The 12,990-nt window shown below is 36.5% G+C and overlaps 1 protein-coding gene across 5 annotated transcripts in view; it reads left to right on the plus strand.

The window, feature by feature from the left end:
- Positions 1–12,990, plus strand: part of RBM41 (RNA binding motif protein 41) — a 70,113-nt gene that overhangs the window by 4,197 nt on the left and 52,926 nt on the right. For 3 of the 5 annotated variants that reach the window (XM_043458530.1, XM_043458528.1, XM_043458533.1), the window contains exons 4-5: positions 89–293; positions 2,164–2,235. In XM_043458530.1, coding sequence (XP_043314465.1) covers positions 89–293; positions 2,164–2,235 — 277 coding nt within the window. The remainder of the gene's footprint in view (positions 1–88; positions 294–2,163; positions 2,236–12,990) is intronic. The other 2 variants (XM_043458531.1, XM_043458532.1) reach the window with 1 other exon arrangement.

Genomic DNA, 12,990 nt, shown 5'->3' on the forward strand with positions numbered 1-12,990 from the left:
ATCATTTTCTTTCTTGTTTAAGGCATCAGATTGTCACTTTCAGGGTGGGTCCTCTGTGATATATGCCGTCTCATTTCTCCAATTTCAGAGGACGAGACTTAGGGCAACCCCTGAAGCAATACAGAACCGTCTTCAAGATATTGAGGAAAGAATCTCAGAGCGTCAGCGCATCCTTTGCCTGCCACAGAGATTTGCAAAGAGCAAACAGCTGACCCGGCGAGAAATGGAAATAGAAAATTCTTTATTTCAGGGAGCTGATCGTCACTCTTTCCTCAAGGCTCTTTATTACCAAGGTATGTGATCACCGCTGACTTGATACACTCTTTCACTGGCAGAAAGATTTAACATCAGGACCTTAACTATGAAGAGTTAGTGGAGGGAGTGGGGGAAAGATGAACTATCACTACTCTTGAGGAATGTATATATAGTCCCATGAGAAAGACAAATATGTACCTAGTTAGTTGCAGTACACCCTGGAAATTGCTATTGTAGAGGTGTGAATAAAATGCTGAGGGGACCTAAGACATAGAGCATCTAAGTCTAGTTGGGGGAGTCAGGGAGTTTATATTTGTACTTGTACCAAGTCTTGATGGATCAACAGGCATTTGTCAGTAAATAGTGGGAAGAGGGCATTATAGATAGTAGGTGAGTAGGAACAAGATTGTGAAAGAACCTGATGTGTCTAGGGAACAGTGAAAAGTTCATTGTGGCAGGATGTGTAGAACATGGTGAGGACTGGCAGAAGATGACACTGGAAAAGGTAGGTGAGGCTAGATTGTGAAGGGTCCTGAGGTGGAACTATAAATTAGCACAAAATGTACAGATAAATGTGTGTCTTAGCCAGAAAGAGTGGATTTAACAGAGAAGTTTTGCTAGGCACTGTGGAAGGTATGCAGAAGTTTAAGAAATGACTTCTTGACTTTGTGCCAGTTGGAATCTAGTTGGAGAGAGAAGTGCACAGCATTTAGTAACAAGGCTAGATACAGTTGTTAAGTGCTGTAGGAGTTCAGAGAAGGGAAAGGTCACTGTGCATTGATGTGACTAAAGATGGCCTCTCAGAGGAGATAAGATTTAAATATTCTTTTAACACTACCAAGTCTTCAGAAAGGAGAAGGGAGGGTCATTTCACTTGTAGCAGATGTCATGAATTAAGTCATGTTTGGAGATATTGTGAGAGACAAAGTTAAAAAGATAGCTAAAATTTTTGAACTTTATTTGGCAAGTAGTATAGACCTACATGGAGTTAGTTATTCAGTTAGTCATTTTGGGTATAGTTAAGGTCTTTGAACCAGGAGTAACATGATAAAAGCAGTATCTGAACTTGATGAATCTGGCGGCCAGTAAATCAAATACATGAGCAGGAGAACTGGAAGCAGAGAAAACAGTTGAGGAGTAATCACAGTCATTTCTTCAGGAAGAGCTGCACTAGGATGATGGCAAAGAAACTGGAAAGAGAAGTAGGTATGGTTATGAGAGACATTACAAAAGAACAATTGGTAAAACTTGTTGACTGAGAATGAAGGTCAGTAGAGAGGCCTGTGTCAAAGATAACCCAGGTGTTTCAAGGTTGTGTGACTTAACAGTTGGCAACATTAAGAAAACCCTTATGGGGAAATTTTGAGGAAAGATGATGAGTTTGATTTTAAACAGGTTAAATTTATGAGACTGCAGGATCATCCAGTGCAGATACTGAGGAGGCTGTTGGAAATGTAGCAGTGGAGCTCCAGGGAGAGGGCAGAACTAGATTCATAGAATCAGGACTCCTCTATGCTTAGACAATAAAGTCAATAGAATGAGTGAATGGTTTGTTAGAGACAGAGAGACCATAGACATGCAAGAGCAGTGGTGAAGGAAGGAATGAAGAAACAGCTTTTGTGGAGAGACATTATAGCTTGCTGATCAAAAACATGGGCTGTGGAGACAGATTGCTGGGAACATCCTGGCTCCCCCACTTACTATCTAAAGATGTGGGGCAAGTTACAATACTGTGCTTGATTTCCTTCAAGAGAATATTAATAGTAGCTATATTGTAGGGTTGTTAGGATTAAGAGAGGTAATACATGTAAATCACTTAAAGCAGTACCTGGTATTTGGGGTGGGTGGGTAGTGTATGAATCTGTTCTGTTTCCTATCTTTGAAACTCCTTGCTTTACACCTTCACAGCATACCACAAAAAGACAAGTGCAGACAAGTACATGACCTCAATGAAGAGGAAGATAAAATTAGGCACAAAAGGCAAGTCGAGAGTTTTCTTACAGTGTTAGATTTAGGAATGTAACCTAGGGTCCCAGACTTCTAAGTTGAGTTCTTATTTAATTTCATATTCAGTATATGACAATGTTTATAGGACATGATCCACAGGGAACATATTATCCTGATACAGAATATTAAAGAGAGGGGTTAGAAGTTTAAAGCTTTAACATTTAGTGTTGTTGATTTTTTTCTCTATACCTTTTAAGTTATTGTACCAGACATAAAATGACCTTAATGTCTTTTTGATCCTATTTCATAATCCTGAATATTTTTAATCAGTAAAGTATAACTATTGATGATGATGATATAGTAGCTAATATTTTACTTTATTTTTGAAATGAACTTACAATAAAATTGCCTGTTTATTTGGGGGGAGGTGTGTGTACAATTCTGTGAATTGTAAATCATGTTAATCACATAGATTCATGTAACCACCACCACAATCAGGATAAAGAACAGCTCCATCACCCTCAAACTCCTTCATACTATCCATTGAAGTCACTCCCAATTCCACCCGTAATCTCTGGCAATCAGTCACTGATCTATTCTCCATCACTGTGATTTTGTCTTTTAGAGAATGTCATACAAATAGAATCATTCGAAATGTAATCTTTTGAGAGTGACTTCTTTCATGCAGTGTAGTGCCTTTGAGATTCATCCAAGTTGTATGTATCAATAGTTCATTTTTGCTGAGTAGCATTCTATTGTATGAATGTTTCAAAGTTTGTCTATCCACTCACCCATTCAAGTGCATTTGGGCTGTTTCCAGGTTATGGTGATTATGAATAATACTGATATGAATATTCTTGTACAGGCTTTTGTGTGAACATAAAATTTTTATTTCTCTAAGGTAAATATCTAGGAGTGGGATTACTGGGTCATATGGTAAGTGTTTGTTTAACTTTATAAGAAACTGCCAAACCATTTTCAAGAGTGGCTGAACCATGTTGCATTTTCACCAGCAATGTATGACAGTTCCAATTGCTCTACATCTTTGTCAGCATTTGGTATTGTTGGTATTTATTTTAGTTATTCTAATAGCTGTGAAGTGGTATCTCATTGTAGTTTTAATTTGCATTTCCTTAATGGCTAATGATATTAAACATCTTTCCATATGCTTATGTGCCATCCTTATATCCTATTTGCTGAAGTGTCTGTTCAAATCTTTTGCTGTTTTTCATTGAGTTGTTTATTTTTTCCTGTTGACTTTTGAGAGTTCTTTATATAGTCAAAACACAATTCTCTGTTGGATATATGATTTACAAATATTTTATCCCAGTGTGCAGCTTGTCTTTTCATTCTCTTAACAGTGTCTTCTGCAGAGCAAGCTCTCTTTTATTGTGGTAAAATATACCTAACATAAAATTGACCATTCTAACTATTTTTTAAGTGTACAGTTCTGTGGCATTAAGTATATTCACATTGTTCAGCCATCATCGCCATCCATCTCCAGAACTTGTTCATCTTCCCAAACTGAAACTCTGTACCCATTAAACACTAACTCCCCATTCTCCCCTTGCCTTATCTTCTACCAACCACCATTCTGCTCTCTCTCTATGAATTTGAATATTCTAGGCACCTCATGTAAACAGAATCATACAGTTTTTGTCTTTTTGTGTCTGGCTTATTTCACTTAGCATCCATATTGTAGCATGTATCAGGATTTCCTCCCTTTTTAAGGCTAAATAATATTTTATTGTATGTATCTACTACATTTTGTTAATCTATTCATCTGTCAATAGACACTTATGTAGTTTCTGTCTTTTGGCTATTGTGAATAATGCTGCTATGAACATGGATGTACAACAGTCTGTTCCAGTCCCTGCTTTCATTCTTTTGAATTTGTTAAGTGGGATTGCTGGATTATATGGTAATTCTATGTTTAATCTTTTGAGGAACCACCATACTGTTTGCCATAGAGACTATACTGTTTTAAATTCATGCCAGCAATGTACAAGGATGTCTTTTGTCCGTTTTTAAATGGGTTGTTTGTTGTTAAGTTGCAAGAGTTCTTTATCTATTCTGGATATTACTCCCTGTTCAGATATATGATTTGCAAATATTTTCTCCTATTCTATGGGTTGCCTTCTTATTCTGTCAATAGTATCCTTTGATGCACAAAAGTTTTTATTTTTGATAAAGTCAAGTTTGTCTATTTTTTGTTCCCTGTGCTTTTGTTGTTATATCCAGTAAATCTCGCCAAGTCTAATGTCATAAACCACTTTTCCTATGTTATCTTCAAAAAGTTTTATAGATTTGGCTCTTATGTTTAGGTCTTTGATCCATTTTGAGTTAACTTCATATATAAGGGGTCCAACTTCATTTTTTGCATGTTTGATATCCAGCTTTTCCGGTACTACTTGTTGAAATGACTACCTTTCCTCATTGAATGATCTTGGCACACTCTCTGAAAATCATTTGAGTGTAAATGAAAGAGTATATTTCCAGACTCTCCATTCTATTCCATTGGTATATATGTCTGTCTTTATGTTAGTACCACACTTTTTAAACTACTGTAGATTTGTAGTAAACTTTGAAATCAGGAAATATGAGACCTCCAACTTTGCTCTTCTTTTTCAAAATTGTTTTCATTGTTTGAGTCCCTTGAGATTCCATATGAATTTTAGGATAGATTTTTCGATTTCCTTTTTTTCTGGCCTTGCCACATGGTTTGTGGGATCTTAGTTCCCTTACCAGGATCGAATCCAGGCCCACAGCAGTGAAAGCACCGAGTCTTTAACCACTGGACTGCCAGGGAATTCCCAGGTTTTTCTATTTCTGCAAAAAACATCATTGAGATTTTGATAGTATTGCTTTGAATTTGTATATCACTTTGGGTGGTACTGACAACAATTCTAAATCTTCAATCCATGAACACAGAATGTCTTTGTATTTATTCATGTCTTTCAGCAAAATTTTGTAGTTTTCAGTGTGCAAATTTTTTGCTTCAGAGCAAATATTTTAAATTTTGATACAATCCAGTTTATCCATTTTTTTCTTTTATGGATTGTGCTTTTTTATGTCTAAAAACTAACACTAGATTTTATGAAAAAGGATTTATTCCTTTATTTTCTTCTAGCAGTTTTATAATTGTATATCTTACATTTAAGTCTATGATCCACTTTGACTTAATGTTTATATAAGGTGTGAGCTTTATGTTAAGGTACACTTTTTTGCTTATGAATATCCAATTATCCAGTACTAATTGTTGAAAAGAGTATTCTTTCTCCATTTACTTGCCTTTGCATTTTTGTCAGAAATCTATTGGGTATATATTTGTCTTAATAATTAACATCATAGTTAATGGTGAAAGATTGGAATCATTCTTCCAATACCAAGAATAAGACAAGGATGTCCACTCTTGCCACTTCTGTTTACAGTGAAATGAAATTAGAAATCAATAATAGATGGACATTTAGGAAATTTACAAATATGTGGAAATTATTTAACACTCTACCAAATAACCAAGGATCAAAAAGAAGTTGCAAGGGACATTAGAAAATACTTTGAGATGAATGAAAACAAAATATACCAAAACTTCAGGAATGCAGTAGAAGAGGTACTCAAGGGGCTATTTAAAGCTGTAAATGCCCGTATTAATAAATAGGAAAAACCTCAAATTTATAACCAAAACTTCCATCTCAAGAAACTACAAAAATTTGTCCAACCCCATTGGATATATGATACCAAGAGTAGATGGTAAACTATAGACTTGGAGTAATTATGATATGTCAGTGTAGGCTCATCATTCGTAACAAATGTCCCACTCTGGTGGGAGGTAATGAGGGAGACTGAACATGTGTGGGGTCAGGGGAATAGGTGGGAAATCTCTGCAACTTCCCCTCAATTTTGCTGTGAAGCTACAGCTACTCTAAAAAAATTGAAGTTTAATGAAAAAAGCTACAAAAAGAAGGCAGATAAACCCAAATCTAGCTTAAGGAAAGAAATAAAGATTAGCAAAAATAAATGAAAAATTAGTAAAAAAAAAAAAAAATAGAGAAAATCAAGAAAACCAAAAGTTGGCTCAATGGAAAGAGCAATAGAATTCACAGTCCTTTAGCTAGACTTACCAAGGAAAAAAGGGAGACTCAAATTTCTTGTACTCTGCTTTACTTTCTTTTTTGCATCAAGCATCTTTTTCTATCCTTTTACTTTCAACTTTTTAAAAAACCAAAGTGTCTCTTATAGACAGCAAATAGTTATTTAGATCATGTTTTTTTTTTTAAATCCCTTCTTCCAATTATGTAGAGTGTTAATTTATATTTAATGCATTTAAGTGGAGTCTGTTGATAAGGTAGGTTCTACATCTGCCATTTTGCTATTCATTTTTGATGTCTGGTATCTTTTTGTTCCTCTATTACTCCATTTATTCCTTCATGTTAAATAAGCTTTTACAGTGTGTCATCTTAATTAACTTGTTGCTTCTTTTACTATTTTCGTTACTCTTTTAGTAATTTGCCCTGGGGATTATAATTAACTCCTTAGCTTGAACAATTTTGTTTGTATTAGTGCCAACTTAATTTTAATAATGTTCAAAAACTTCATTCTTATTTGCCTATATTCTGTCCTTGCTCCTTTGTACTATTATTGTCATACAAATGACATATTTCTAGATTTTAAGCCTATCAACAGAGTTTTATAATTATTGCTCTATGTGGTTATCTTTTATCTTTTAAGTCAAATGGAACAACAACAACAAAAAAGCACAGGGATAAAAGCGTTTATGCTGTTTTTAATGTTTACCTATGTAGTCAACTTTACTAGTGTCCTTTCTTTGGGTAAATTTGAGTTACTATTTAGTGTCCATTTATTTCAGTCTAAAAGACTCCCTATAGTTTTTCTTATAGGGCAGATCATCTTGTAGTGAACTCTGTTTATCTTGGGATGTTTTAATTTCTCCTTTAGTTTTACGTTATAGTTTTTTGCTGGACGTTGAATTTTTGGTTGGCAATCTTCTTCTTTTAGCAGATCAAATGTATCATCTCAACTGCCTTTTGGCCCCTTGTAATTTCTATTGAGAAGTCAACTATTAATCTCAGAACCCCTTGTCCATCATGAGCCTCTTCTTACTGCTTTCAAGATCTGTTCTTCATCTTCTACATTTGACAGTTTGACTACTTATCTAAGTGTCTTTTTGGACCGACTCCACATAGGTATCTTTCGAATTCATCCTACTTGGAGTCCGTTGAAGTTCCTTGATGTATGGATTAGTGTTTTTCATCAATTTGGGGAAGCTTTCGACCATTAACTCTTCAAATATTCTTTTTGTTTCTTCTTCTTCTGAGAGTCCATTATGCATGTGTTGGTAGGCTTGCTTGTCTCCCATAGGTTCCCAAGGCTCTGTTGTCTTTTTCGTCATTCTTTTTTCTTTCTGCTCGTCAAATTTAGTAAGCTTCCTCAGATGATGTAGTTGACATATCCTCAGGTTTGCTGATTCTTCTGTCAATTTACATCTCCTGTTGAGCCCCTCTAGTATATTTTTCATCTCAGTTATTATACTGCTTGAAAATTTCTATTTGATTCTTTATGATAATTTCTACCTTTATTTTTATTCTCTATTTGGTAAGATATTCTGAAACATTCTTTAGTTCTTTTATGCATGGTTTCCTTTGTTTGAATAACGTATGATAACGATTTAAAGTTTTTTTCTGAGAAGCCCAATGTGCTTCCTCAGGAGAGTTTCTATCAACTGTTTCTTTTTTCCTGTGTATGGATCATACTTTCTTGGTTTTAAGGTGGGGAGTGTTTTGTTTTGCTTTTTTTCAATGCCTTTGTCATCTCAGGCTGCTGTAACAAAGTACCAAACTGGGTGACTTGTAAACAACAGAGATGTATTTCTCACAGTTCTAGAGGCTGGAAATCTAGGATCAGGGTTCCAGCATGGTCTAGTTCCAATAAGAACCCTCTTATGGGTTTCAGACTGCTGAATTCTTACTGGATCCTCACCTGGTAGAGAGCAGATAGAGGAAGCAAGCTCTCTGATGACTCTTTTTTTTTCTGATGACTCTTATAAGGGCATTAATCACATACATGAGGGCTCCACTCTTAGGACCTTATCTAATCCTAATTAGTACTCAAGCATCCCCACTTCCTATTACTATCATATTGAAGGGTGGGGATTCAACATATGAATTCATGGGGGGCACAAATATTCAGTCCCTTACAGTCTTATAATTTTATTGTTGAAAATTAGACATTTAAAATAATATTATGTGACAACTCTGAAAAGTCAATCAACCCCTCCCCACCCAGGGTTTGTTGGTTGCTGTTTGTTTATTTAGTGATGTTCCTGGACCAATTCTGTCAATTTTTAATTCTTTGTCATTTAAAGTCACTGAAGTCTCTGTCCAGTTAGCATAGTGAGCCACTAATGATTGGAGAGAGTTTTTCTTAAATGTCTTGAATCAAAAAGTATATAAGCCTTTATCAAGGGGCTGTATGTGTGTGTGTGTGTGCACTCTTTCAGTGCTCAAGGAAGCAGTTTGCAACTCTGTCTTAGACTTCACTTCCTGCTTATGCTAAGCCTCGAGATCAGTTAGAAGTGAGAGATTAGTGACTTCTGAGGCCCTCACTTTCCTTGGCATACACTTACACATGCACATGTATCTCATTGTGACTTTGATTTGCATTTCCCTGATGATTAGTGATGGTGAGCACCTTTTCATATACCTATACAAATGTTGACCATTTGTATATCTGCTGTGGAGAAATGTCTATTCAAATATTTGGTCCATTTTTAAATCAGGTTTTATTTTTATGCCATTGAGTTGTAGGTATTTCCTATATGTTTTGGATATTAACCCCTTAACAGATATGTACTTTGCAAATACAGATGACTCTTGAACAACATAGGGGTTGGGGATGCTGATGCTCCAAGCAGTCAAAAATCCATGAATAACTTTATAATCAGCATTCTATATCCATGGTTTCACATCTATAGATTAAATCAACCACAGATCTTGTAGTACTATAGTGTATATATTTACTGCAAAAAAAAAAAAAAACTGCATTAAGTAGACCTGTACAGTTCAAACTGGTGTTGTTCAAGAGTCTACTGTATATTCTCCCATTCTATAAGTTTCCTTTTTACTCTATTCTTTCTTTTGCTATGATAAAGCTTTTTAGTTTGATGTAGTCCCACTTCTCTATTTTTGCTTTCATTACCTGTGTTTTGGAGGTTATAGCCAATAATATTGCCAACACTAATGTCAAGAGGCTTTCTCCCTGTGTTTTCAATAAGAGTTTTAGAATTTAGATCTTATGTTTAAGTCTTTAATCTGTTTTGAATTGAGCTTTGTGAAAGGCATAAGATAAGGGTACAGTTTCACTTTTTTGCATGTGGATATACACTTTTCCCAGCACCATTTGTTGAAGAGACTATCCTTTCCTGATTATGTATTCCTGGCACCCTTGTCAAAGATCAGTTGACTATACATGTGTAGTTTATTTCTGGGCTCTCTATTCTTTTCCACTGGTTCACATATCTGTCTTTAAGCCACTACCTTATTGTTTCAGTTGCTGTAGCTTTGTAATCCATTGTGTAACCAGTAGGTGTGATCCTTATTCCCTGTGTTTCATTTTAAGTTTTGTTTGTTTGTTTGTCAGCCTCCTCTTAGCTCTAGCTGGTAATGCCACTCAAGTAGCTGCAGGGTTAAATAAGCTCCATTGATTGCTCTTGACATGATCTATGTATGAACCAAGTCAAAGACAAACCCTCAGAATGTAGCTTTTCAGTTTAATTCAGTCACTCAGTCATGTTCAACTCTTTACGACCCCATGGACTGCAGCACGCCAGGCTTCCCTGTCCATCACCAACTCCCAGAGCTTGCTCAAATTCATGTCCATTGAGTTGGTGATGCTATCCAACCATCTCATTCTCTGTCGTCCCCTTCTCCACCTGCCTTCAAACTCTCCCAGCATCAGGGTCTTTTCCAGTGAGTCAGTTCTTCACATCAGGTGGTCAAAGTACTGGAGCTTCAGCTTGAGCACCAGTCCTTCCAATGAAGGGCTGAAGGACTGAAGGACTGATTTCCTTTAGATTGACTGGTTTGATCTCCTTGCAATCCAAGGGACTCTCGAGAGTCTTCTCTAACACCACAGTTCAAAGGCATCAGTTCTTTGGTGCTCAGCTTTCTTTATAGTCTAACTCACATCCATACATGACTACTGGAAAAACCATAGCTTTGACTAGATGAACCTTTGTTGGCAAAGTAATGTCTCTACTTTTCAATATGCTGTCTAGGTTTGTCATGGTTTTTCTTCCAAGGAGTAAGCATCTTAATTTCATGGCTGCAGTCACCATCTGCAGTGATTTTGGAGCCCAAAAAAGTAAAGTATCTCACTGTTTCCATGGTTTCCCCATCTATTTGCCATGAAGTGATGGAACCAGGTGCCATGATCTTAGTTTTTTGAATGTTGAGTTTCAAACCAGCTTTTTCACTCTCCTCTTTCACTTTCATCAAGAGGCTCCTCAGTTCCTCTTCACTTTCTGCCTTAAGGGTGGTATCATCTGCGTATCTGAGGTTATTGATATTTCTCCTGGCAATTCTGATTCCAGCTTGTGATTCATCTAGCCTGGCATTTCTCATGATGTACTCTGCATAAGAAGTTAAATAAGCAGGGTGATAATATATATCCTTGATGTACTCCTTTGCCAATTTGGAACCAGTCCATTGTTCCATGTCCAGTTCTAACTGTTGCTTCTTGACCTGCATACAGATTTCTCAGGAGGCAGGTAAGGTGGTCTGGTATTCCTCTCTTTAAGAATTTTCCACAGTTTGTTGTGATCCACACAGTCAAAGGCCTTGATGTAGTCAATAAAGCAGAAATAGAAGAAAGTCAAATAGTGACGTTTCTCTGAGGATGGAAGCTCTGGAACTGCTGTGCTTTCTTCAATTTAAGTTAGGCTGATGCTTTTCACAACTATCATAGGAGCTGCTGAAAAACTGGAGAGAGGGAAATGGGATTATGGAAAGTTAAAATGCAACAAATATTACTATGCTTATTGCAACTCAGCTGTTTTTCTTGAATACTGTTCCTCATATTGTTATAAGCCTTTACTTAATTTCCAGACTTACCAAAAGTTTTATTTTGACAACTTTTCCCGGTGTTCTTTTTGCTTTTATGGAGCAGCAGATTTTCAGAGGTCTTTACTCCAACATTCCAGAATTACTTTCCATTTTACTTTTATCCTATTTATATTATATTTGAAAGTGAGTTTCATATTTTGAAAAAAAGCAAGTTTCTTATAGAAGGTAATTGGATCCTTTTTTTTCACTTCCTTATTGAGTTGTCTTTTACATACCATAAAACTCATTTTAAATGTACAATTGAGTGGTTCATAGTAAATTTACAGAATTGTTCAACCGTCACTACAAGTGAATTTTAGAACATTTTCATCACCCCAGAGATTGTTCTCAGTTACTGTTTTAACTCCCAGCCCAGGGAGCCACTAATCTACTGCCTATCCATATGGATTTGCCTATTCCAGACATTTCCTATAAATGGAATCACATAATATAATCATATCATATACTATATGACCTTCTTTAACTTAACACAGTGTTTTAATTATTTCTAGAACTAGTATTTTTCCCAGTACTGAGGGATTTCCCAGTTCTGAAGGACTTTGTGTACAAGCCAAGGACATCATCAACAGTCAACCAGGCAGTTAACTCCATTGTAGCCTTCACTCCCTGCCTGTGCAGAAACTCAGTATTAGACTAATGTTGTCAGTGGTGAGAGCTCAGGGATTTTTCAGGTCTTTCCTGAGCACACACAAAGCTCTGGCCACGTGGACAGCTCTGTGCATGTGCATGGCCTTTTAGATTCTTCAAAATGTGTCAGGGCCCCTAATGACATTTTATTCCCTGGGATTGCCTTCTAAGCATGTTGGTAACCTATTGTTTGTCTCAACTCCACCACCTCAGATAGCCACAAAATTCAACAAGTGCCTCCGATTGTTTTTGACAGGAGTTCTCAGGCTGTTAGCACTGAATGAACTTTGAACCAGGTCAGATAAAGAGAACATTGCTTGTGAGATTTACTAGATAGATCAAGTAATGACAGTTCTCTGGGAATGGGGCTTTGAAGGAACTCCAACTCTGTTTTCCCTCTTTAGTGGTTTTCTCTGTAACATGGGGTTGTTGGTTTTCAAGGTTACTACAGACCTGGGAACATTTCAGGCAAAGATGGGTCCGATAAAGGACAGAAATTGTATGGACCTAACAAAAGCAGAAGATATTAAGAAGAGGTGGCAAGAATACACAGAAGAACTGTACAAAAAAGATCTTCACAATGCAGATAATCACAATGGTGTGATCACTCACCTAGAGCCAGACATCCTAGAATGTGAAGTCAAGTGGGCCTTAGAAAGCATCACTACGAACAAAGCTAGTGGATGTGATGGAATTCCAGTTGAGCTGTTTCAAATCCTGAAAGGTGATGCTGTGAAAGTGCTGCACTCAATATGCCAGCAAATTTGGAAAACTCAGCAGTGGCCACAGGACTGGAAAAGGTCAGTTTTCATTCCAATCCCTAAGAAAGGCAATGCCAAAGAATGCTCAAACTACTGCACAATTCCACTCATCTCACACGCTAGTAAAGTAATGCTCAAAATTCTCCAAGCCAGGCTTCAGCAATACATGAACCGTGAACTTCCAGATGTTGAAGCTGGTTTTAGAAAAGGCAGAGGAAGCAGAGATCAAATTGCCAATATCCGCTGGATCATCGAAAAAG

The sequence above is a fragment of the Cervus canadensis genome, chromosome X (assembly GCF_019320065.1).
Source record: "Cervus canadensis isolate Bull #8, Minnesota chromosome X, ASM1932006v1, whole genome shotgun sequence".
Taxonomy (NCBI): Eukaryota; Metazoa; Chordata; class Mammalia; order Artiodactyla; family Cervidae; genus Cervus; species Cervus canadensis.